At 36.1% G+C, this 26,347-nt stretch overlaps 1 protein-coding gene across 1 annotated transcript in view; it reads left to right on the top strand.

The window, feature by feature from the left end:
- The window catches only part of CEP350 (centrosomal protein 350), a 133,299-nt gene that overhangs the window by 89,294 nt on the left and 17,658 nt on the right, over positions 1-26,347 (top strand). Inside the window, exons 27-35 of the mRNA XM_050793928.1 lie at positions 4,261-4,460; positions 7,753-7,964; positions 10,029-10,173; positions 14,068-14,228; positions 17,610-17,749; positions 20,148-20,230; positions 22,057-24,059; positions 24,973-25,380; positions 25,477-25,623. Coding sequence (XP_050649885.1) covers positions 4,261-4,460; positions 7,753-7,964; positions 10,029-10,173; positions 14,068-14,228; positions 17,610-17,749; positions 20,148-20,230; positions 22,057-24,059; positions 24,973-25,380; positions 25,477-25,623 — 3,499 coding nt within the window. The remainder of the gene's footprint in view (positions 1-4,260; positions 4,461-7,752; positions 7,965-10,028; positions 10,174-14,067; positions 14,229-17,609; positions 17,750-20,147; positions 20,231-22,056; positions 24,060-24,972; positions 25,381-25,476; positions 25,624-26,347) is intronic.

Here is a 26,347-nt window from a genome sequence, read left to right as displayed (position 1 = left end):
GACTTAAAGTTATCTTCATTGGAAACTGATCCTTCTAAATAGTATTTTGTTGAAATTAGCAAAGTGCTAGATGGCTAATTACTGGAGTTGAATAGCTGTACAGAGCAAGTTCAGAATGTGAAAGTGTGACTTTAAAAGTGAATTAAGGCCAAGCGCGGTGGCTCACGCCTGTAATCCCAGCACTTTGGGAGGCCGAAGTGGGCAGATCATGAGGTCAGGAAATCGAGACCATCCTGGCCAACATGGTGAAACCCCGTCTCTGCCAAAAATATAAAAATTAGCTGGGCGTGGTGGCACGTGCCTGTAATCCCAGCTACTCGGGAGGCTGAGGCAGGAGAATTGCTTGAACCAGGGAGTCAGAGGTTGCAGTGAGCCAAGATCGCACCATTGCACTCCAGCATGGTGACAGAACAAGACTCCATCTCAAAAAAAAAAAAAAAAAAAGTGAATTAAGCCAGGCACAGTGGCTCATGCCTGTAATCGCACTACTTTGGGAGGCCAAGGTGGGTGGATCACCTGAGGTCAGGAGTTGAAGACCAGCCTGGTCCACATGGTAAAACCCTGTCTCTACTGAAAATCCAAAAAATTAGCCAGGCGTGGTGGTGCATGCCTGTAATCCCAGCTACTCAAGAGACTGAGGCAGGAGAATCTCTTGAACTCGGGAGACGGAGATTGCAGTGAGCTGAGGTTGCACCATTGCACACCAGTCTGGGCAACACAAGTGAAACTCCATCTCAAAAAAAAAAAAAATTTAAAAAGTGAATTAAGCTGGCCACAGCGGCTCAGGCCTGTAATCCCAGCATTTTGGGAGGCTAAGGCAGGTGGATCACCTGAGGTCAGGAGTTCAAGACCAGCCTGGCCAACATGGTGAAACCCAGTCTCTATTAAAAAAAAAATACAAAAATTAGCCGGGCATGGTGGCAGGTGCCTTTAATCCCAGCTACTTCAGAGACTGGGGCAGGAGAATCGCTGAACCCGGGAGGTGGAGGTTGCAGTGAACCGAGATGGTGCTGCTGCACTCCAGCCTGGGCAACACAGCAAGACTCCGTCTCAAAAAAAAAAAGAGCTAATTAAGTACTCATTAATTCCTTAAGTTCAAACATTTAAAAAACTTAATGATTTCCATACTAGACTAAATCTGTTGTATATCTTATTCTTGTCCAGTGTTCCGTTACCATCAGGGGACTTGTTGGGGCAATGCGTTGACATCAATCAAAAGCATTTTGTATTAGTCGGCATTTATGTCTGCATCATTCACAATTTTTGTTTCTGTGTAGCATCTTGAAGGATTATTTATTCTATTGTGAAGTAATGCTCTTTTATCTCAACTTTATTCAACGTTTAAAGGGCACTCCTTATAGAATGTATTTATATTTAATAAGGAACATGTTTATGGAAAGAAGTTCTAACTTTAAGTTAAACTTTTCTTACACTTTTTTAAACTATTTTATTTTCATTTTCTATTAGTTAGTTATTTCGTTCCTCATTCCTAAACTAGAGCTTTTGAATATGCTTAATCTTTAATAGAGGAAAATTATTGTTCTCTGTATTGGGCTAGAGAAAAAGTTTAAATTGCATATTTTTAAAGTTTATTTCACATTTTCCAATATTATTTTACTTTTTGTACTAGGTCATGCATGCATTTAGCAGTTATACACTTAAGAGGGTGGGTAATATTTGAATGTTATGAATAGATTTTTGAGCCTTTTGCCAAGTGCCTTTGTTTTGCGTAATATTTTGATAATTGACATCAAAATAAGTTTATTGTACGTTCATAAAGAATGGCAAGGAAGATTGTAATGTCTTAACTTGAAATTTAGCAAAAATGTTTTTCTTGAACTTCAATGCAGAAAATCAAGGCAATCCAGGTATGAATGTGTGTGTTTTTGCGTGTGTGTGTGTAAGTGAAGGGGAAATGAAATACTGAGTTATATGTGATGAAACAGACATTGAAATAGTCTGTAATCAAAAAATACACATAGGCAAGATTATACATAATTTTTAAAATCCAAATGAATCGCTGGATTTATACCTAGATCTTCTCACTTCTATGACATACTATATTACTCCTTGCCCTTCCAAGGCAATAAATGTTGCCCAGATCTACAAGTTATTGTTGTGTGCATGTGAACAGGAGCATGCTCTGTCAAAGAGAATTAACCTTTCCAAAGGTACTACTAGACTTTTTAATCCATTCACACACACACAGATCTATTTACTATTACAAAAGAAGAAAATGTGGGGTTTTTTTCCTGCTTTTATAACTATAAAATGGAATGTTCTTCTTACCTTTAACCTTATGCTTGAGCTATCCATATCAGTTTTTTTTTTCTACTGACAGTATTTATTGGGAGTAGCTCACTTTATTAATTATGCATCCTGATATCTTATAGAATGGGTATTGTATTTCAATATTATCAATTAAGTGGGCCTTTGTTAGATATAAAGCAAGATACCTCCAGTAGGTCCTCTTAGCTGTAAGTTTTATATTGTAGAGGTGAACAAGGTATTTTTGTGTAAATCAGTTTACTAAATTGTATTATTTTCAAGCTAGATTGTGATGGTAAGGTTAAGTAAGGCAAATGTAGTATTTTAAAATACATGACGAGGTACAGATTAAAAATCACTTGCTCAGGATTACGTATGTGTGTAGAGTTGTTGATATACTAGGTTCATGGCCATAATTGTTGTACTGTCTGTTAAAGCTTAATTGAAAACTAATTTAGTCCCACAATGTACTTCTTATTACTTTACTCACAAATAAGTAAATTTAACTGAAAATATAGATGGTGGTTAAGCAACATTTGAGAAGAAAGGCATGTTTATTCAGAAATCATTGGTAAGATCTATAAAAATACACTTTAAAAAATGTCACACAGAGTGTAATGCCTGCTTTAACTGAGTCGCTTATAATGTTCTTCAGGAAGCATATTAAAATTTCTTCACTCAGCTCTTACACTTTCCCTTTCTCATTCTTTCTGCCTCTTGATCTCTTGGTTTTAAAATCTTCCTCCTTATTTTGTAGACACTGCTCTCCTGTTCACTACTTCTTCTCTGTCTTTACGTCTCATCACTGGGCCTCTCTCAGTGTCTGTTTTCCCAACCTTCATCCCAAATTCCAGCTGTATATCTACAACCAGTTGGTCAGGTAACTTTGCACCTTTTTCAGTGCACTCTTTGATAGAGCATGCTCTGTTCTTTTTGTTTGTTTTGTTTGCTTTTTTTTTTCTCTCTCTCTTTTGTTTTTTTTTTAACAGCCTGGAGGCCTCTTGTCAAATGTCCCATAAATTTTACCTTTTGTTTCCACATTAATTTGACATGATGATTGCTCAAGAAGTAGAGTGACAGTTCTTGTGCTTTTTAGTGTTTGTGCGATACATGTATGCATTTTTGTTGGTTAGCTACCACTATAGATATAACACTAGTAATGTGAGCAGCCCACATTTTATTTAGTTGTGGCATCTACATTCGAAGATGGTTTATTAGTAGCCTCTAAACTAAGTAATTTTTCCTAACTCAGTAATTTCTCCTAACCCTTTGGGCCTAAGATATCATTGGCTATTTAAGTTCAGAAATCAGGTTAAATTGAGAATTTGATGCATATCTTTACTTAAGTAAATAAATAGTTAGGTTTATATGCATAAAACATGGACTGTGGTACTCAGTGTTCTCTCCATGAAAAAAAGATTTACCACTTGACATTGCATCTCTTAGGTAATGGAAGAAACAAAACTCACTAGACCTGAAACAAAGCCAGGCAGAACTTTAAAATAAAAGTAAAAAAGGGACATGAACATGTTTTTTGTTTGCTTGCTTGTTTTGGGGCTTTTGGGTTTGTTTTTTATTATTTTTGGTATTTGTTGTTTCGGGTTTTGTGTGTTTTCTGGTCTGAGCCTTCAGAATAAATTCCTTACCTCTTCTGTTATAGAAAAGAATAACCTACAAAAAATGAATATATAAATATGAACATTATCAATTATGGTTGTCTAGATATTCTGAAGGTTTTCTTTTCTCAATATACTGCTATTTTTCCTTTGCTAACTTTACAAACCATTATGAGTAAAACATAAATTCCCTCATTTTCTGAATAAGTTGACTCATGAAAGCTTATATTATCTCAAGCCTTTTTCAGAAAGAAGAGTAGTATGAATGTTCTGCTTTTGCACAGCTTGTTGATAAGGTGGTGAGTGATAGAGCTCTCATAGTGATCTCTGCCTATAGATTTGTTCTCTCAAACTGTTCTTCATGGTGTGACCATAGGTTTCTAACAAAGCGGGAGCAAAAATTAATGCAACGGCGACAACATGCAGAGGAGCTCCTAGAGTGGAAGCGACGTTTAGATGCAGAAGAAGCAGAAATTCGTCAAATGGAAAAACAAGCTTTGGCTGCCTGGGACAAAGAATTAATAAAACCCAAAACTCCTAAGAAAGAACTGGAGGACCAGAGAACAGAACAGAAAGGTAATAAATACTAATTCTGTTCACACTACAAACTAAAGCCTAACATAATTGAAAGATATATTTCATTACTTTTAAAAATGCAAGGCTGGGCACAGTGGCTCATGCCTGTAATCCGAACACTTTGGAAGGCCAAGGCCAGAGGATCGCTTGAGGCCAGGAGTTCAAGACCAGCCTGGATGACATAGCAGACCCCGATTCTACAAAAAATTAAAAAGTTAGCTGGGTATGGTGGTACATACCTATAGTCCTAGCTACTGAGGCGAGAGGCTTGCTTGAGCCCAAGAGGTCAAGGTTACAGAGAGCTGTGATCACCCCACTGTGCTCCAGACTGTGTGTCAGAGTGAGCTCTGTCTCTAAAAATAAAATAAAATTGTAATTAAAATGCAGATGATTGAGGTGATGCAAATGATGAGAAAGATGATATAACCACAAATGCTGGAGAAATTAGAAAGATAAAAAAAAATTGTGGCCAGGCATGGTGGCTCACGACTGTAATCCTTGCACTTTGGGAGGCTGAGGCAGGTGGATTGCTTGAGCTCAGGAGTTCAAGACCAGCCTGAGCAACACAGTGAAACCCCGTCTCTACTAAAATACAAAAGAAATTAGCTGGGTGTGGTGGCATGCACCTGTATCTCCAGACACTCAGGAGACTGACGCAGGAGAATTGCTTGAACCCAAGAGGTGGAGGTCGCAGTGAGCCGAGATCACACCACTGCACTATAGCCTGGCAACAGCGAGACTCTGTCTCTCAAGAAAAAAAAAAATTGTAATAACTTTATTCCAATACAAACTTGAAAACTTAGAAGAAGTGGCTAAATTCTTCTAAAAAATACAACTTACCAAAGCTTACTCAGTAAGATAAGAGAACCCTCCTGATTCTTTCACCAGTAAAGGAATTGTACCCCAGTAACTAGGCATCTTTTTACATAGACCTCATCCATCTTTACCAGTATACTAGATTAAAAAGGGGGGGGGGTGAAACATGGTATTATAATTCTTTACTTTTCCATAGAATAAAAAAAGAGACATTTCTCAACTCATTTTATGAGGCTAGTATATAAGTTTGATATTATGTCCATAGAAGGACAGTAATAGAAAACGAAAGGCCAATCTTACCTATCCTGAAGTATGTATTAGCACACCAAGTTCAACTATATATGCAAATCCTAATACTTAATGACAGAGTGGGATTAGCACACATTAAACAGTTGATAATGTGGTGAATTACCTTACCCAGATTAAAGGAGAAGAATTGATCATCTCAATGGATTCAGAAAGGCATTTGATAAAATTTAAAAAGCATTTGTGGGCCAGACTCAGTGACATATGCCTGTAATCCCAACACTTTGGGAGGCTGAGGTGGGTGGATCACTTGAACCCAGGAGTTCGAGACCAGCCTGGGCAACATGGTAAAACCCTGTCTCTACCAAAAATAAAAAAATTAGTTGAGCATGGTGGCACGCATCTGTGGTCCCAGCTACTCGGGAGGCTGAGACACGAAAATCACCTGAGCCCAGGAGGCAGAGGTTACAGTGAGCTAAGATCATACCACTGCACTCCAACCTGGGTGACAGAATGAGACTCTGTCTCAAAAAAAAAAATGACTACATAAAAATAAAAAGCATTTGTGATAAAATAAATAAACCTCAGATGAAAGTAGCCGTAGAAAGGAACTTTCTTTACCCGATAAACGGTGTTAACAAAAACAAAAAACCAAACCTATAATAGATACCATACTTAATGATAAAATACAGAAAGTTCCTTTGGATTTGGAGATAAGACTAGGATGCTTATTTTTAGCTCTGTTCAGCATTGTGTAGAGGTCCTACACAGTACATTTAAGGCTAGAAAAAGAATTAAAAGCTATAAGGAGTGAGAAGAAGCAGAATTCTTGTTACTTACAGTTAATAAAGCTACACACATAGACAATCCAGAATTTACATGTTAATTATTACAATTAATAAGTGAGCTTAACAAGGTTTCTGGTTATAAAATTCATATACAAAATTCAATTGCATGTCTATAGATCAAAAATTGATTAGAAAAATATTTTTTAAAAAAGATACAAATAGAAACAATATATAATAGAAACAAAAAATATGAAGTACCTAGGAATAAATTTAACAAAAAGTGTACAGGATCTTTGTATAGAAAAATTTAGAATTTTATTAGGAGACGTTAAAGAAAACCAAAACAGCCTGGGCACAGTGGCTTGCTTATGCCTGTAATCCCAACACTTTGGGAGGCTGAGGCATGCACATTGCTTAAGCTCAAGAGTTCATGACAAGCCTGGGCAACATGACCAAGCACTGCCTCTACAGAAATATTAGCCAGGCATGGTGGCACAGGCCTGTAGTCCCAGCTACTTAGGAGGCAGAGGCAGGAGGATTGCTTGTTCCTGGGAGGTCGAGGCTGCAGTGAGCCCTGTTCATGCTACTGCACTCCAGCCTGGGTGACAAAGCAAGACCCTGTCTCAAAAAGTAAAAAAAAAAAAAAAGCCAAAATAAATGGAACATTATTCCATATTCACAGATTCAGTGTCATAAGATACTAATTCTCCTTAAACTGATCTGTAGATTCAAGACTATTTACATCAGAAACTCAGCAAGGTTTCTTCATAGGAAACCTTTGACAAGCTCATTAAAAGATTTATATGAGGCCAGGCATGGCGGTTCACACCTGTAATCCCAGCACTTTGGGAGGCCGAGGTGGATGGATCACCTGAGGTCAGAGTTGGAGTCAAGCCTGGCCACTATGGTGAAACCCTGTCTCTACTAAAAAGACAAAAATTAGCTGGGTGTGGTGACATGTGCCTGTAATCCCAGCTACTTGGGAGGCTGAGGCAGAAGAATCACTTGAACCCAGGAAGCAGAGGTTACAGTGAGCCGAGATCATGCCACTGCACTCCATCCTGGGCAACAAGAACGGAACGCCATCTTAAAAAAAAAAAAAAAAAAAAAAAAAAAAAAAAAATTACATGAAAGAACAATGACCAAAAAGCAAAGACACTAGTAAAGAAGAACCACAAAATGCTGAAACTTACTTTACCATATATCAAGACTTCTAAGTTGTAGTGATTAAAATAATACATTTGCACAGAGAGAGACAAATAGACTGTGAAACAGATAACCCAGAAATAGATCTGTGCATCTGTGGAAGCTATGACTCTCCTGTTTGTGGGAGGCAAAAATGCAACGAGTAATAATATGCTAAAAACAATGTTTATCAGTATAATTTTCCCATTGACCAAGATTGTATGTATTTTTTTCTTGTTTTCACCCTCTCTTTCTAGAAATAGCAAGTGAAGAGGAATCTCCAGTACCTCTGTACTCTCATCTAAACAGTGAAAGCTCCATTCCAGAAGAATTAGGCAGCCCTGCTGTTGAATATGTACCATCCGAGTCTATTGGACAGGAACAGCCAGGGACTCCAGATCACAGTATACTTACTGAAGAAATGGTTTGTTCACAGGAACTAGAATCTTCTACCTCTCCTAGTAAACATGTAAGTTAATGTGTATTTATATCTTAAAGATTCTCTGGAAAAAAGCTGTCTAAAATGAAAAGAAATAAAGCTTTTCATTTACAAATATATGAATTTTGGCATTAGTGGCGGTTATAAAATCATTTGCTATCAAGTCTGTTAATATTGAGTGAATAGGAACTTCTAAAGTCTTTATGAAAAACAATTTGTGGGAACAACACAAGTTCTTTCTGAAGTTTGTTTTTTCACATAACAAAAACAGTAAGATCTTAAACCACACCAGAGTACTTTTACTGTAACTGAATTAATAACTTCTGTATAACTCATAGAATAAAAGTAATGGTTTAACCACTTAAAGGCAGGTCTGAAATAGTTATTGATTTTAAATGAAGATAATGGCCATTATTAGACTAAGATTTTCTACATTGTCCTTAATTGTGTACTTTATAGAAAAAAAAAAAACTAGCTGGTAAAAACTCAAGATAGAAACTTTACTGTTTTTTTAAAATATAGAAAATAATTAGCATAACAATATTAAATATTTAGTATACTGTGGTATACTAAAGTATACACAGACATTGTTAAAGCCTCTTTATGTTTAAAAAAAGATCTGCCCAAATTCAGAATGCAATATTCTTTGTTAGAGTCTTCCATTTTTATTGTGATGGAAAGAATTAATTTTATTTCCCCATTGAAAAGTCAATCAGGTTCATTTATGTTACAGCACCTAGAAGATCTAGAAGAAAAACATTTTTTTTCTGAGATGGAGTTTCGCTCTTGTTGCCCAGGCTGGAGTGCAGTGACACGATCTCTGCTCACTGCAACCTCCACCTCGTGGGTTTAAGCAATTCTCCTGCCTCAGCCTTCCGAGTAGCTGGGATTACAGGCATGCGCCACTATGCCCAGCTAATTTTGTATTTTTAGTAGAGACAGGGTTTCTCCATGTTGGTCAGGCTGGTCTTAAACTCCTGACCTCAGGTGATCCTCCCACCTTGGCCTCCCAAAGTGCTGGGATTACAGGCGTGAGCCACCGTGCCCGGCCAGAAGAACATTTTTTATTCATTGAAGAGCCTATTCAATATTATGTTAAAAAATATTTCAGTGTCCTTGTGCACATACTTGAAATCAGCATTTTTAGGTTATTAAAGGCTTTTAATAATTATGTTAGTGGTCTCTTATTTATTGTATGATAATATTAGACTTATATAGATAATTTACTTGTAGCATTATCTATTCTGTAAATTTCTGCCTTCCAGGAATTTACAACCAAACTGTATTTATACAATCTTAAAAGTTTATTAGCTCTTATAAATCAATTACATTCTACCTAGCATCATTATTGATGAGGCTCGGAGTAGCCACGAACTGATTGACTATTAAAAATTAGAGCTTTTTTCACAAGAAAATATATCAAGGAAATCAAAACTAGTATATCTTAAAGTAGTTTTTATAATAAAAGCTAATATTTATTAAGTGTTTATTTACAAAGTTTTTACCAAGTGCCTTACATGGATTATCTCATTTAACCCTTGAAAGAATCCTATAGATACTGTTCTAATCCCCAACTTAGGAAATTTGCCCAAAGTCACAGGGATAGGAAGTGATTGTAGCTAGGAATCAAATCAGGCATCTCACTTCCACCTGATGTCAGGGTAGAAATTTTGTCTTTTGTTCTCTTGTGGGCAAACGTCTTATGCTCTGTTTTCTTCTTCCCTTCCTCTCTTCTTTCTGTAAAAGTACGTACTGAGTATTTTCAAAATTAAAAGAATTGGGGGAGGGGTAAATATCACTGACATAATAATCACTTCTAATTGATTGTAAAACTTTTTAAAAGCATGCTCTCTTTTATAATTTTTTTCTATGTCTTCAAAAAAAATTGAGGTCTTATCCTTTATATAATTTGTAAACTTTTTTTAAAAATCAGCTTTCCCAGGTTGAATAATTTGTAAACTTTTTTCACTTGGGTCCTAACATTTATCTTAAATTCTTTGTAAATATTATCTTTATATGGCTAGTATCTCAAATTTTAAATAGAATTTTACAGTTATATCACAAAATAGTTTGTTTGGTTTTCTGTTTGAACAGTCGCTTCCCAAAAGCTGCACATCTGTGTCAAAGCAGGAGTCTAGCAAAGGAAGTCATAGGACTGGAGGACAATGTCACCTGCCTATCAAGTCCCATCAGCACTGTTATAGTTGGTCAGATGAGTCATTATCTATGACACAGTCAGGTAAGACTAATCATGAGGAGTTTTTATTTGTGTTGTATTTGAACAGCCTCTACTCTAAAAGGCTTCAAGGAGTTTGTTGACTTTAGGAAGCATATGTAGACAGACAGTGGTGGGTGGGTTTATGTAGGATTGTGAAGAAGATTAATACCATATTGAGTATTGCCATATTGAATATATTGAGTTAGGCACATTCAGTGTATTGCTTTTTTTTGTTGTTTTTTAAGATGGGAGCGTCACTTTGTCACTGAGGCTGGAGTGCAGTGGTGCGATCTTGGCTCACTGCAACCTCCACCTCCCAGGGTCAAGCGATTCTCCTGCCTCAGCCTCCCGAGAAGCTGGGATTACAGGTGCCCATTACCACGCCCGGCTAATTTTTGTATTTTTTTTTTAGTAGAGACGAGGTTTCACCATGTTGGCCAGGCTGGTCTCGAACTTCTGACCTCAGGTGATCTGCCCATCTCAGCTTCCTAAAGTGCTGGGATTACAGGTGTGAGCCACTGTACCCAGCCCAGTGTATTGCTTTTTGAATTCAGTTTTAGTTTTGAGAGTAAACATTTAGTAAAGGAAACATGAAAAATGTTATTCTTTGTTTTTTGTTGTTGTTGTTTTCGTAATTGATTATGTTTTCCATGTGTCAGACAATTATAAATCATGGAATTTTCCTACCCATATTTACAGCTCTTCTTTCTACTTTGAGTAACTATATAATATTTCAAAGAGTAGATGTACCGTAATTTATTTAACTGTTTCCCTAGTGATGGCCATTTAGATTTTCTCAAATATTTCACAATTGCAAATAATGCTATAATAAACATCTTTATGTAAATATTTACACATATATGTAGTCATGCATCACTTAACATCCAGGATATGCTCTGAGAAATGTGTCATTAAGCAATTTCATCATTATGTGAACTTCATAGAATGAACTTAGACAAACCTAGATTGTGTAGCCTGACTGCACTCTCAGGCCATATGGTATAGCCTCTTGCTCCTAGAGTGTAATACCTGTACAGTATATTACTATACTGAATACTATACGCAATTGTAACACAATGTTAAGTATTTGTATACCTAAACATAGAAAAGGTGTAGTAAAAATATTATAATCTTGGGACCACTATCATATATTTATAATATATGATATGTAGTCTGCTATGTAGTCTGTCATTGACCAAAACATCATATGTGGTGCATGACTCGTGTGTGTGTGTGTAATACCATATGTCATTTATATGTGTGTTTATCATATATATGATAAAAATTCTTTTTGTATATTTCAGTGTGGAATAGATTCTTAGGAATAGAATAATTGAGTCAGGCCAGTTGAAGAATGTTGTCTCATATTTCTCTGTGGAAATTTATTAATGTTTTTATATATTTGCTTTTATGTACATTGGTGAAAAATTGCTTCCAAGAGAATAACTTGTCAGTAGACATAAACTTAAATACTTGGAAACGTGCGTTCTTATCCTGGATCTCTTACTTACTGGTGACTTTCTTCAGGTTTCTTTGCCAATACTGGCTTATCTTTTTCGTTTGTTAGCAATGGAATAATGTTTCAACCATCCTTGCATGAGTTATGCACCAAGGATTAATAATAACGTTTGTAAGATACTGTTTTATTGGTGACGCTTATTTAAGTAAGAATAAATGGTTTTAGAAAAGTAGTTCTGAGGTTTCTAGGCCGGGCGCGGTGGCTCAAGCCTGTAATCCCAGCACTTTGGGAGGCCGAGACGGGTGGATCACGAGGTCAGGAGATCGAAATCATCCTGGCTAACCCGGTGAAACCCCGTCTCTACTAAAAAATACGAAAAACTAGCCGGGCGAGGTGGCGGGCGCCTGTAGTCCCAGCTACTCGGGAGGCTGAGGCAGGAGAATGGCGTAAACCCAGGAGGCAAAGCTTGCAATGAGCCGAGATCGCGCCACTGCACTCCAGGCTGGGTGACACGCGAGTGAGACTCCGTCTCAAAAAAAAAAAAAGTAGCTCTGAGGTTTCTAAACAACAGATTCACTAACTATTCAAGATGACATTATTTATATTCAGTATTTGTAGAAGTGGCAGATATTAATGTAGTAAAGTTTTAATACCTTTACTTAAATGATGGAGAGTTTTATCAACCAAGCTAATATAATCAGTGTGTGTCAAATAATCAGAAACTCATTTTTTACAAACAAGTTATTCTAGCAGGTTATTTTGTTTTGAGACAGTCTCTAGCCCTGTCGCCCAAGCTGGAATGCAGTGGCATGATCTCAGCTTACTTCAACCTCTGCCTCCTGGGCTTAAATGATCCTCCTGCCTCAGCCGCCTGAGTAGCTGGGACTACAGGTGCATGCTGCCACACCCGGCTAATTTTTGTATTTTTGGTAGAGATGGAGTTTTGCCATGCTGCCTAGGGTAGTCTCGAACTCCTGACCTCATTAGTCTGCCCACCTTGGCCTCCCAAACTGCTGGGATTATAGGCGTGAGCCAGTGCGCCCAGCCTGTGTTTGGTTTCTTTAGTACTTAAAAACATAAACATTTTCCAAGGTCTTTCATCTAGAAACCCCAAGTTTTTCATCGCCTGCTATTAAATCTTCAACCATAGATGGTAAATATATTTTTTTATTAGAAAATCACTGCTGGTGTATATAATTTTTTAAAATATTAATTTAAAATAGTTATTTTGGGGGCAAAATTGAAACTAAGCCTGTGAGAGTGTAGTGGTCTACAAAATCTTATCAAAATAATAATTTTGGAAGTACATAAGTAAATAATTGAGCCTTGCCTATGCTAAGGGCTCAGTATGATGCCACCACTAATATAAAACAAGCCTAACTTTCCTAGTATGCCTTAACTCAGTGTCATAGAAGTGACAGGAACTCACATTTTATTATTTCTTATTCAGATATTTAGACCGACCACACTATTAAAAAGACATTTGTAATCTTTTTGCATTTAAATAACTTATATAACTAGCTCTTACGCAGTTTAACCTGAAGTAACTGATAGAATCCTGGTCTTTGACGTAATGTTAAGTCTGAGTCTTAAGATTTGTGTATGATATTATTTCTATTGTAAGACTATTAAATGTCTCACTCAACATTAGTGTATGAAAATGACACCATTGTGTGATTGAGGGAGGTGTGAGGAACAGTAATTCCTATGCTATGTAATTTCCATGTGTAGTGAAATAAGCAGTGTCTTTAAATGATACCTGTTTGTTTTCATAGCATGTGTATGACACATTATAATGAAATATCCTTTTCATGATGTTGCTATGAGTAGACGTCTTGTATATGTGAACTGTTGGAGAGGAAAGATTTAACTAGCTTCCTTTCATTTATTTTAAATATTTTGAGAGCTTTCAAAGAAAGATTACAGCAGAGTCTATTTCTTTATAATTTCTCTCTTTTTAATGTGATATTAAGCCATCAGCTAATGAATCACAAGCAATTTGAAGTGGTAAAACTCTAGTTTGATTTTAATATGACTTAAAAACTATTAAATTATGTATTAATAACCAAGGCAAGAGACAGTTAAATATGATTATCTTGTCACCAGAAGTAATTTCTTGCAGAATATCCAAATTTCATCAGTCTAAAAATTTCTCAACTTCCAGCTGCATGTCTTACCAAGACAGCGTATCTCAAGATTTATTTATAATTTCAAGTAGTACAATTAGAAAGTGAAAATAAATAGGAGGAACCAAGCCAAAAATAAAGTGTGTGTGGCAAGGGGGGAAATTATAGGGATGCATTTTAGTAATACATTTTTTTCAGAAGCTCATATTTTAATTATTAGATTGGCTTTATTTAAATGGAATATTACATTACAGCTTTTTATTAGTAGTTACTGAGTTAACATTATGCTTAAGTCAAAATTATAAATAAAAGATTTTGTATCTCTTTCAGAAACTACATCTGACCAGAGTGACATTGAAGGTAGGATCAGAGCTCTGAAGGATGAATTGCGGAAAAGAAAATCAGTTGTGAACCAGTTGAAGAAGGAACAGAAAAAAAGGCAAAAGGAAAGACTGAAAGCCCAAGAAGCCAGTCTGATCAAGCAGTTAGAGGTTAGACATAGGAAGAAAGGGGTTTAATGTCAAGGCTAATGTGTATGTGACGTCTAAAATGTTTTTAATGTTGTTAATAAAGTAATGGATTAGGATTCTTCATTATTAGTGTGGTGCCACATTTTATTCTCTTAAAAAAAAATCTGAGGGTGTCTAAGGACATTCTTGCTTAAAACATTAAATTTTATTTGTTTTTTATTTTTATTTTTTTTGAGACAGAGTCTCACTCTGTCGCCCAGGCTGGAGTTCAGTGGAGTGATCAGTGGAGCAATTTGTGCTCACTGCAAGCTCCGCCCCCTGGGTTCACACCATTCTTCTGCCTCAGCCTCCTGAGTAGCTGGGACTACAGGCGCCTGCCACCATGCCCGGCTAATTTTTTGTATATTTAGTATACAATACATAGAAACGGGGTTTCGCCATGTTAGCCAGGATGGTCTCGATCTCCTGACCTCGTGATCCACCCACCTCGGCCTCCCAAAGTGCTGGATTACAGGCATGAGCCACCGCGCCCGGCCTAAACATTAAATTTTAAATTTAAATATTAAAATAAGTATTAAAATAAATATTAAAATTGGCTATATATAGTGGTGTGTTCTGAAGTCCCAGATACTCAGGAGGTTGAGGCAGGAGAATTGCTTGAAGCCAGGAGTTTGAGGCTGTAGTGCACCATGATTGCACCTGTGAATAGCTACTGCACTCCAGCCTGGGAAACATAGCAAGACCCCCACCTCTAAAAATTAATATTAAAATAAAGTATTAGATTTTTTTTTTTTCCTAAATAAGAAAGATTAGGCCTTCGAAAGAAAGATTGGTATCTATACCCTTGTAAGCAGAGAACTACCAGGTAAATAATTTCAGCGTTTGGAATTGTTGCTGCTTCCCTTCCCCAACTTTCTTCTTTCCTCTTCCTTCCCCCTTCCCTTTCCCCTTTTTTTCTCCTTTTCTTTCCTCCTTCCCCTTCCCCTTTCCCTTTTCCCCTTCCCTTCCCCTTTCCCCTTCCCTTCCCTTATTTCACAGAATGGTGTTTCATGCCACACAACTTATTAAATAGTACAACTCTTTGTACTGTTTGAATAGATTCTAAATTATAACTTAACTTGAATTTTCCCCCAAGCTGTAGCAGCCTTCCTGATTCTGTCCCAGGCTGGGATGTCTTCCTTATTCTGTTTTTCCCTGTCCATTCAGTCACTAGTTCTCATGGATTTTTTTATAAAGTTTCTTGTTTGTTCCTTTCCATTCCTACTGCCTCCAGGCTAGTTGGGGCCCTTATGACCTCTTGCCTCTACTGTCTGCGTAGTCTCTTAGATGTTCTGCCTCACACTGCTTTTCTATTACACACATTCTGCTTTTCTATTACACACATTCTGCCAGCCCCGTGTTCCTAGAACATGACATTCATTGTAGAATCAGACTGAATCTCCTACTTATTGCAAGAATCCCTTCTCATCTCATCACCAGAGAACATCATTCAACTTCTACCTGAACACTTCCAGTAATAGGAATTTTCAAAATCTCGAGCTAATTGGTTTCCATGTTAAACTCTAAGTGCTCTAAGTATTAGAAGAGCTCTTTGTTGTATTTAGCCAAAATTTCTGTCCTTTCAATTTCCACCTTTTGGTCCTTGTTACATAACAGCAAACACATGCTTCTCCTACCGCTATTAATTTAATCATCAAATATTCAGATGCCTATTTATGTGCCAAGAGCTCAGCTAATTACACATATTTTTCATTTAATCCTCACAACAAGGTGTGAGTATTATTATCCCTCTTTTACAGGTAAGGAAACTGAGTTTCAGTGAGATTAATGATTTATCCAAGGATACACAGCTCATAAATGGTGAAACTAGGATTTTAATCTAGTTCTAATTTTAAATTCTGTGCCTTTACCATTGTATTGTCTTCCACATAGAAAAGAGGCCTGTTAATAGATCTGGAGAAAATAAACATTTAAACAGGTACACAGTACACAGATGGAATAGGGATTGTAACTTACACAATGGTTAGAGTAGGAAAAGTGATTAAGATACAATGACCATACTGGGGAGTTCATGCTGGAAAGAAGTGGAAATAAAATTTAAAAATACAGATTATATTCAGGACCTTAGAAGTAAAACTGATGAATTTGGATTTCATCTTATACGTCAGCTAATGAGTCATTGAAGTAACTGTTGGAGATAAAGTACTATTAGAATGAATGGTATTGCTCAAAAATGTTCCTTAATAACTATGTCAGTCAGAAAAGAGCCCTCTAGAGAAGTGCCATATGATCCATCTCTTCCAGCATTCTACTTAATGGCGTAAACAAAGACAAAAGAAAATTCTGTATTTAACTTTTAAAATTACAGTATATGAGAGAGATATATATAATACCTAGCAGTTAATATAAAAAATCTATTGGATTTTATTTGATCACAGATTTAATAAATGGACTGTACTCATAAATGTATAGCTTTCAGATCTTAGTAGTCATAGTCCTCATGTATACCTACTGAGCTAGAACACCTAGCTGTGGTATAGGTTTAATACCAGGAGTTACCTTAACAAAATGTTGACAATTCAGATGAAGGTAACATGGATGATCAGAGTTGTAAAAGTAGTGATTTCAGCCCAGATTTTAGGGATCCGTAGCAGTTGACAAGCATCCATCCATCCATTAGTTCATTCTATAAATATGTATTGATAGGCTACTTTGGACCAGACATTGTGAATAGGACATTACGTACCAGACATACAGTTTTGAACAAAACACTAATTTCAAATAGTGAGAGCTGTAAAAGTAAGGACTTCAGCCCAGAAAACTAAGGAATGATAATATGAGATGGAGGGATTCCCTTATATTTCATGCAAATTATAAATTAGTAAAGTTTTGTTTACAAAGAATGGGTAATAACCAGGAAAGTTTTGTGTTTTTTTTTTTTTCTTTGTATTTCTGAACTATCATACTGTCAACTATACCTTTCTCTTTTTATAATTTGTATCCCTTACTTAGCCCATAAGAAACTTACTGCCATTGAAACTCAGAACAGAATGGCTAACTTCTTAAAAATATCATGAAAGTAATAGTACACTCTTTAGCAAATATAGTCAAAGAAGTTTTTTAATGTGGCAAGGTATGAGTTATTGCTTCATCGTATTAAATTTCTGTAGATTCACAATGTCGTTTCTTAATTGATACTGGAATTACAATTATATATCTTGCTTATAGATTGTACAAATAACTATAGAGTTCTGGAGAATGATGCTGAGGGGGCAAGGAGGGAGATTTTATATTGCATCTTCTTTATTGTTTGAGTATTTTACCTTAAAGTATACTATTTTATAATTTAAAATAAGTTTTAAAAATTATGCCTAGTGACTCCTCTGATTTTTCTGAACTTAGTCGTATGATGAATTTATTAAGAAAACTGAAGCCGAGCTTAGCCGAGATTTGGAAACATCACCAACAGCCAAGCCTCAGATTAAAACACTCTCCTCAGCTTCTGAAAAACCCAAGATCAAACCCCTCACACCACTACACAGGTAGAAATTTTTGATAACTGTCTGTATTCTGCCTTGTTTGGAAAAGGAATAAGGGAATATTTTCAGTAGAAGTTACCTTTTAAGTAACTGAAATTATAGAAGTAAAAATATTATTTTCTATTTTTAGTGTCAGTGAATTAAAACTGTTATGTATTACAATTAAAAATTACATATGTAAGGTATTGATTTTAAAATACATTTTTAATCCTGCAGTCTGATGGGTACAATGAAAATGGTACTTTCCAACATTGCTAGTAGTAGCATAAGTTGATGTGGACCTTTGAAAAAAACAGTTTGGCTATGTTTCAAAAGTCAAAAATAAGTCTGTAACCTTTGACCCAGTAATGTATTTCTGGAAGTCTAAATTGAGAAAATGTGGGGTACTGAAAATCTCTATTTGCATGAATATATTTATCAGAACATTCTTTATATAATAAAACATTGGAAACAATTTTTATGTCCAAAAATGGATGAATAACTCAGTAAATGATGGTTCTCTGCAAGTGATGGAATGGTATGCAGTCAGTAAGCAAATACAGAAGATACTAAGTTGCAACATTAGAATATATAATATTGTGTATTAGGAAGTCAGGTTATAATATTTAAACTAAATTTTGAACAAAAAGGTTAGACAGATCAGTTCAATTGAGAAATAGGGGTCATTTCAGAAAGAATGTTATTCATGAATGACTAAAAGCAAAAAAAAAAAAAACCAGATTGGCATATCATAGAAGCTGAACATAATAGGATATTGCTGGAGTTAGCAGAAGGAACAATAAATAAAAGCCAAACTGTGAAAACCTTGTACTCATTTGTCCTTAGCAGTTTGTGTTTTACCTTTTAGAAAATGTGGAGCCTTTGAAGGTTTCTTTAAAAAGTATTTTGGGACATTTTTGTTAGAGAGGTATTGCAGGCTCATTACAATTAATTTAGCATTACCTAAATTTGAATCCTGGCTCCATTTCTAGCTGGTTCTGTAACTGTGGGCAAGTTATTTAACCCCTCTGTGTTTCAGTTTTTTAATAGGGATTCATACCCTATTAAAAAGGAGTAATAATACCACCTGATTAATACACTTGTTATGAGGGTTAAAAGACTTAACAGGGCATAGGACACAGTAAGCATCGTGCATTAGCTGCTGCTATTATTGTTGTTACTATTTCTAGGGAAGCAGTAAAAAGAAAAGAGTTTGAATCATATCATACCTAAGTATCCCAAAATAGCAAATGTCAACAATTAGATATGTTTCCTTCTAGGATTTTTTATGCTCAGATTTTGTGTGTGCTTTTGTTACATATGTATTTTTCCATTATATTATGAAGTGTACACTTTAATTTCTACATAATATGTTATTGAATGGCTTTGTAATTTTCTTAATCAAGCTACTGAAAGATTTTAACCAGAGAGTGACACAGTCATATTTGTGTTTACAGAAATCTTTCTGACCACAATATAGAAGAAAGATAGAAAAGAGTAAGCTTGGAAACAGGAAGAAAAATAGTCTGAAGCCAGACCTCAAGTAACCAGTATTAAGAATAGAAAATAGGAGACATATTTTAGGATAGTGAAGGATTAAGAAGAAAAAAAAAAAAAACACGTAGACTTGACTAGTTAAAGTGCTAGATGGGGTAGCAGGGCAAGTCTAAGATGAATCCCAGGTTTCTCTTAGGTAGTTGATTGGGTCATGGTTTCATTAATGTAAATGGAAAAGGTGGTTTTCTGTGGGAGGCTTATGATTTTGGTTTTAAGTGTTAATTTTAAGTGCCTGTTGTTTAAGTGAAACTATGTGGAAAGTTAACAGGGTTAGAAATATGAGGATGATAAGCACATAGATAGTGGTTGAAGCCATAAATCACCCAGAAGAGATAGCATTCAGAGGGAATAAATGGGAGCCAGGTACTCAAGATGATAAAATAGCAACATTTTAGGGCATTATAAAAAGGTAGGAAGTAAAAGCCAAGTATTACAGTTTAGCAAATGAAGTCAAGAAAATAAAGAGAGTGAATGTAGCCTCTTCTGTTATCTGTAAAGAACAAGAGAGGACAGTAATAGGGAGTGGTTTGAGCAAATAGCTTTGAACAAATGAGAGAGAGACAACTTTTCATCCTGCAGACAGGAGGAAAGGCAGTTAGGATGGCTGTGAATATGGATAAACTTGTAGGTAAAAGTTTGAAGGTAAAGTTCATGCCTGATGGCCTCTGTTTTTGTCATCTAGTGACAAAGGCAAGCTCATTTAGTGAGAGTGATAAGAATTAGAAATAGGCTTGATGAAAGTGGCATAGATTGACATACCTACTGTGGAGAAGAGGAAAGAAGCAGTTGTCTAAGAATGCCTGCTTTTTGTTACCAGTTATTATAGTAATATATTTATTTCTGCTCATTAATTTTTATACGTCAGATCTGAAACGGCAAAGAATTGGAAATCACTGACAGACTCAGAACGTTCTAGAGGATCCCTGGAGTCTATTGCTGAACATGTTGGTATGTAACTAGAAAAAATAATTAACTTGTAGCTACATAGTCTAAAGATTTATGCAGAGGCCTACAAAATTCTACCTCTATAGCTTTTTTATTAAAAAGTGAATTTCTTAATTACATTATTTAACATTTTAAAGTTACTTTTATATTTTAAAGTGATTTATTGGCTACGTGTAAATTATATGAATCCTTTTTGTTTGGTTGGTTTGGTTTTTAGGGTTTTTTTGTTTGTTTGTTTGAGACAGGGTCTCACTCTTATCACCCAAGCTGGAGTGCAATGGCATGATCATAGCTTACTGCAGCCTTGACCTCCTGGGCTCAAGCAATCCTCCCATCCTAGCCTCCCAAGTAACCAGGACCAGGATCACAGGCACATGCCACCACACCCAGCTCATCTTTTTTTGTTTTTTTAAGAGATGGGTGTCTCACCATTGTTGCCCAGGCTGGTCTCGAACTCTTGGGCTCAAGCAGTCCTCCCACCTCAGCCTGGTTGAAAATTACCAGCACTTCAGCCAAAGTGCCGAGATTACAGGCATGAGCCACCACACTCAGCTGAATCAGTCTTTATTGTTCAAAATTTATTAGAAAAACCAAAGCATAATGATTAAATAGCTGAGTATATCATCAGCATCTCTAAATTTCCCCTAACCAGATTTTTTATCTGGTTATGTATATTTTCAGCCTAACTGTTTCTCAGGTAAATAGCTGTATACATTTTTTCAGTTTAACTGAAAGAAAGTTAATTATTGAAAATAAAATGTAGGCTAGGTGCAGCAGCTCATGCCTATAATCCCCACACTTTGAGAGGCTGAAGTAGGCAGATCACTTGAGTTCAGGAGTTTGAGACCAGCCTGGGCAGTCTGGTGAAACTCCATCTCTACAAAAAATACAGAATTAGCTGGGCATGGTGGTGCACACGTATAGTCCCAGCTATTTGTGGGGCTGAGGCAGGAAGATCGCTTATACCCAAGAAGTCCCAAGAAGTGAGTTGTGATCAGCCACTGCACTCCAGCTTGGGTGACAAAGTGAGGCACTATCTCAAAAAAATAAAATGCAATTCAGTGAGAAAATAAAACTGAGGCGCAAAGAAACATCAGTGACAAAAGAGAGATTTGGCTAGGCACAGTGGCTTGTGCCTATAATCCCAGGTACTTAGGAGGCTGAGGCTAAGGATTGCTTGAGCCCAGGTTCAAGGCTACGCAGAGCTGTGACCACTGCACTCCAGCTTAGGTGACAGAGCAAGATTCTTGCTCTTAAAAAAAAAAAAGATATTTGAATTTAAAACTTTTAACTCTTGGTTTGTTAGCTCATTATATTGTACTTTGATCATATTTTGCAAGTTAAGCTCTTAAAGTGCTATATTTGCAGAAATAGTTGATCTGTTTTCTTTTTAATTCAAGAGCTTAGTTGAACCTCCTAGGAAAATGTATTCTTTTAGAAGTATATATGGAAGTCTGTTTCTCCTTCACTAGTTTCCTGTTTGAAAAATGTTTGTAATAACCATCATACAGTTATATTTTTGCATGATTTGAGGATGAATGTGCAAAGCAATGGCTCCATCAACTTAGATATATTTTTCTTCACTTTATAAGTTAAGACAATGCTTAAGAAATTATTCCAAACTTTAGAATTTTAAGCAATTTTAAATGTTGATACAGATGATATTCTATTAAAAGAAAAACTTACAAAGTAGCCAAAACAAGTCATATTTGTTGACTAGAGGGTTTTTTTTCCCCCACTAAAATTTGGCTTTTCTCTAAACTTTGGTCCACAAAATTGAAAGATTGTGATTAAATCATTTTGATGTGGTGATTTGTTTTTTCTTTAAGATGCTTCACTGTCAGATTCTGAGAGATCCGTATCAGAAAGGTCTTTATCTGCATATGCAAAGAGAGTAAATGAATGGGACAGTCGAACAGAATGTTTTCATACCCCATCTCCAGTTCTCAGATCATCAAGGAAAATCAGGGAAGAATCTGGAGATTCTCTAGAAAATGTACCTGCATTACATCTTCTCAAAGAATTAAATGCCGCTAGTAGAATTCTTGACGTGTCAGATGGCAAGGTTGAAGAATCTAGTAAAAAATCAGAAATACAAGAAATAGAATACACAAAATTGAAGAAGAGTAAGATTGAAGATGCCTTTTCTAAAGAAGGTAAATCTGGTGTCTTACTGAAATTAGTCCTAGAACAGGGAGACTCATCTGAAATTCTTTCAAAGAAAGATCTTCCTTTGGATTCTGAAAATGTTCAGAAAGACCTAGTTGGATTAGCTATTGAAAATCTCCATAAAAGTGAGGAAATGTTGAAAGAGAGACAGTCAGATCAAGATGTGAATCATAGTCCAAACATCCAATCAGGGAAAGACATTCATGAACAAAAGAACACAAAGGAGAAAGATTTGTCTTGGTCAGAACATCTTTTTGCTCCTAAAGAGATACCATACTCTGAAGATTTTGAAGTGTCTTCTTTCAAGAAAGAAATTTCAGCTGAATTATACAAAGATGATTTTGAGGTGTCATCTTTGCTGTCACTCAGGAAAGACTCTCAGTCTTGCAGAGATAAGCCACAGCCAATGAGGAGCTCTACAAGTGGAGCCACTAGCTTTGGTAGTAATGAGGAAATCAGTGAGTGCCTAAGTGAGAAAAGCCTTTCTATCCATAGCAATGTTCACTCTGACAGGCTATTGGAACTCAAGTCCCCTACTGAGCTGATGAAAAGTAAGGAGCGCAGCGATGTGGAGCATGAACAGCAAGTTACTGAATCCCCTTCCTTGGCTTCAGTTCCTACTGCAGATGAGTTATTTGATTTCCACATTGGTGATAGGGTGTTGATTGGAAATGTTCAGCCAGGAATTCTTCGATTCAAAGGTGAGACTAGTTTTGCTAAAGGATTTTGGGCGGGAGTGGAGTTAGATAAACCTGAAGGAAATAACAATGGAACATATGATGGCATTGCATATTTTGAGTGCAAAGAAAAGCATGGTATTTTTGCTCCTCCTCAAAAAATATCTCACATTCCAGAAAACTTTGATGACTATGTAGACATTAATGAAGATGAAGACTGTTACTCAGATGAACAATATCAGTACTATAATCAAGAGCAGAATGATACAGAGGGTCCAAAAGACAGAGAAAAGGATGCCAGTGAATATTTTTATGAGAAATCCCTACCTAGTGTGAATGATATAGAAGCCTCAGTTAATAGAAATAGAAGCCTTAAAATAGAAACAGACAACGTACAGGACACTTCTGGGGTACTTGAAGCCCATGTTCACCAGCAGTCTTCAGTGGATTCACAGATTTCTTCAAAGGAAAACAAAGACCTCATTTCTGATGCCACAGAAAAGGTTTCCATTGCTGCAGAAGACGATACTTTAGACAATACCTTTTCTGAAGAATTGCAGAAGCAACAGCAGTTTACAGAACAGGAAGACAACCTATGTGCTAAAACTTCAGAAAAGCTTTCTACACCACTTCTGGATCTTTTAACAAGAGAAAAAAACCAGCTGGAAGCCCAACTGAAGTCATCACTAAATGAGGAAAAAAAGTCAAAAGAACAACTGGAAACAATCAGCTTACTGACAGACAGTTTACTAAAAGTTTTTGTAAAGGACACAGTCAATCAACTACAACAAATCAAAAAAACCCGAGATGAGAAAATCCAGCTTAGCAATCAGGAGCTTCTTGGTGATGACCAAAAGAAAGTAACACCCCAAGACCTATCCCAAAATGTTGAGGAACAGTCACCAAGTGTTTCAAGTTGCTTCTTAAGATCTGAATTGGAAGATGAGAAAGAAGAGATTTCCTCTCCAGATATGTGTCCCAGACCGGTGAGTATTTCATCTAGAAAAAGTATCAGTATACCTTTTGACACTTTTAACAAGGCAACTTACCTTGCCTATATAGTACATTTTAATTCTGTAACTCCTGATAGGTTTTTTTTTTCCTTGACTTGTTGTTTATTAGAGAAGGATCACTATACAAGTTTTTAAAGGCCTTGTAGCTGTTTTTCTGGCTGAAGTGTAATTGTCCTCTATTATGTCATGAGTAGTCAATATAGGGTTGTCACAAGCACTGGCAGGTTTTGGGGAACTAAAATATCCATTTAAACTGCTTAGTTGACAACCCCTGTACTGTCCACAAATTACATCTCCTTCCAGATTCACTGAACAAATTCATTCCATGGAGTTTTCCAGTGGCTCACCACCCAATTCTTTTTTGCCTGTGAAATTGTTTGTTTACATGTCTACTCAGTCATGGTTGGCCTGCAGAGGTTAGTAGTTGTGATGTTGATTCTGGTAAAATGAAATATATCCACTATGACATGCACTCAGACCATCAGCTTGTTTATGTTGCCCATGGACAGTTGAGCAAAAGTAATGACTTTGAGTAACTTGAGCCAGATGGTCACCAGAGGTGAGAAATTTTATATCCCATTTCCATATCCCATAGATGGACAGTTGTTTAGAAACAGAATAATGATCATACAAAAAGCAGGGAGAGCCCTAATCAATAAGCATTTTATAAAAATTAAATTATGTGTAAGGTTTATATAAGTAGAATTGAGGGAACAGGATAACTTTTTCTTAAGATTGTTTATGAGTAGCCACCATATTTTTTTTATTCTGCTTACTTACAGAGAAATATTAAATATATAAATAGTACATTTACTCTGTCTTTATTTTAAAAAAATGATATGAGGTCCCTAAATTGTGCTCTGTTTGAATGGTTCCATTTCTATAGGAGAGCCCAGTATTTGGTGCCAGTGGGCAGGAAGAACTTGCTAAGAGACTTGCTGAACTTGAGCTCAGCCGGGAGTTCCTGAGCACATTAGGAGATGATCAAGACTGGTTTGATGAAGACTTTGGTTTGAGCTCTTCTCACAAGATCCAAAAAAATAAGGCAGACGCAACCATTGTACCTCTAATGGCAGAATCTAAAAGAGTAACCCAACAACCATGTGAAACATTATTGGCAGTCCCCCATACTGCAGAGGAAGTAGAGATTCTTGTACATAATGCAGCAGAAGAACTTTGGAAATGGAAAGAATTAGGCCATGATCTTCATAGCATCAGTATTCCTACAAAACTGCTTGGCTGTGCCAGTAAAGGTCTAGATATAGAAAGCACTAGCAAAAGGGTCTACAAACAGGTAGGTAAAATAAAAGGATAATTTTAGTTTTTAAACTTCTTTCCCATTGTCTGAAATTTGATTCTTAGCCATTTTGTTTTGTTTTTCTTTATCAAGGCGGTTTTTGATTTAACAAAAGAGATTTTTGAGGAAATATTTGCTGAGGATCCCAACTTAAATCAGCCTGTCTGGATGAAGCCATGTAGAATCAACTCTAGTTATTTCCGACGAGTGAAAAATCCAAATAACCTTGATGAAATCAAGGTAAACTGCAAACTATAAAGTGTCTTCTTTTTTGACTTGCTGTTCATTTACACATATCTATAAATGTTGTAAAAGCAGGTGCTCTTCTGTATTATTAACCTTTGTGTCTTCAGGACCTGTTCCATAGTGGGTATTCAATAAAGATTTGTTGACTCACTGAATCCATGAACAGTGGAAAGATTGGAGCGAGTGAAAGGGCTGAATCCTCAAGTTTGTGCAAAAAAAAAAAAAAAAAAAAAAAAAAAATTTACCAGTCATTTTCTCTATATACATAATTATAATATTTAAGAAAAATTAGGAAATACCTAGGGAGATAAATTATTGCAACTCATAGGAGTTTTAGGTAAGTTTGGGGGGCTTTAGAGACAGGTATAATGTTCTAAAAGTACATGTGAATACATGTCATATATATGTCTTTTCAGTATGCCAGCCCTGGACAGATAGGTGTTACTTCTCTATCTTTGACTTTGGAGGTTTCAAATTGGTAATGTGGTTTTGAACTATGTAGGATAATAATATAATACATAAAAATATTTATTTTGTTATCTAAGAAACCGTTGTAGACCCTTGCCCAGAAGCTACAAGGACTGCGAATTTTAAAGTCACATTGGTGGCAATCTGTTCTGCCTAGTCACATGTTTCCTTACAGGAAAGGTTATATTTCCAGAGCAGTGATTCTCAACTTTTAATGTGCATGTGAATGATCTGAGGATCTTGTTAAAAT

The sequence above is a fragment of the Macaca thibetana genome, chromosome 1 (genome assembly GCF_024542745.1).
Source record: "Macaca thibetana thibetana isolate TM-01 chromosome 1, ASM2454274v1, whole genome shotgun sequence".
Lineage (NCBI taxonomy): Eukaryota > Metazoa > Chordata > Mammalia > Primates > Cercopithecidae > Macaca > Macaca thibetana.
This window is presented reverse-complemented; position numbering and strand designations above follow the sequence as displayed.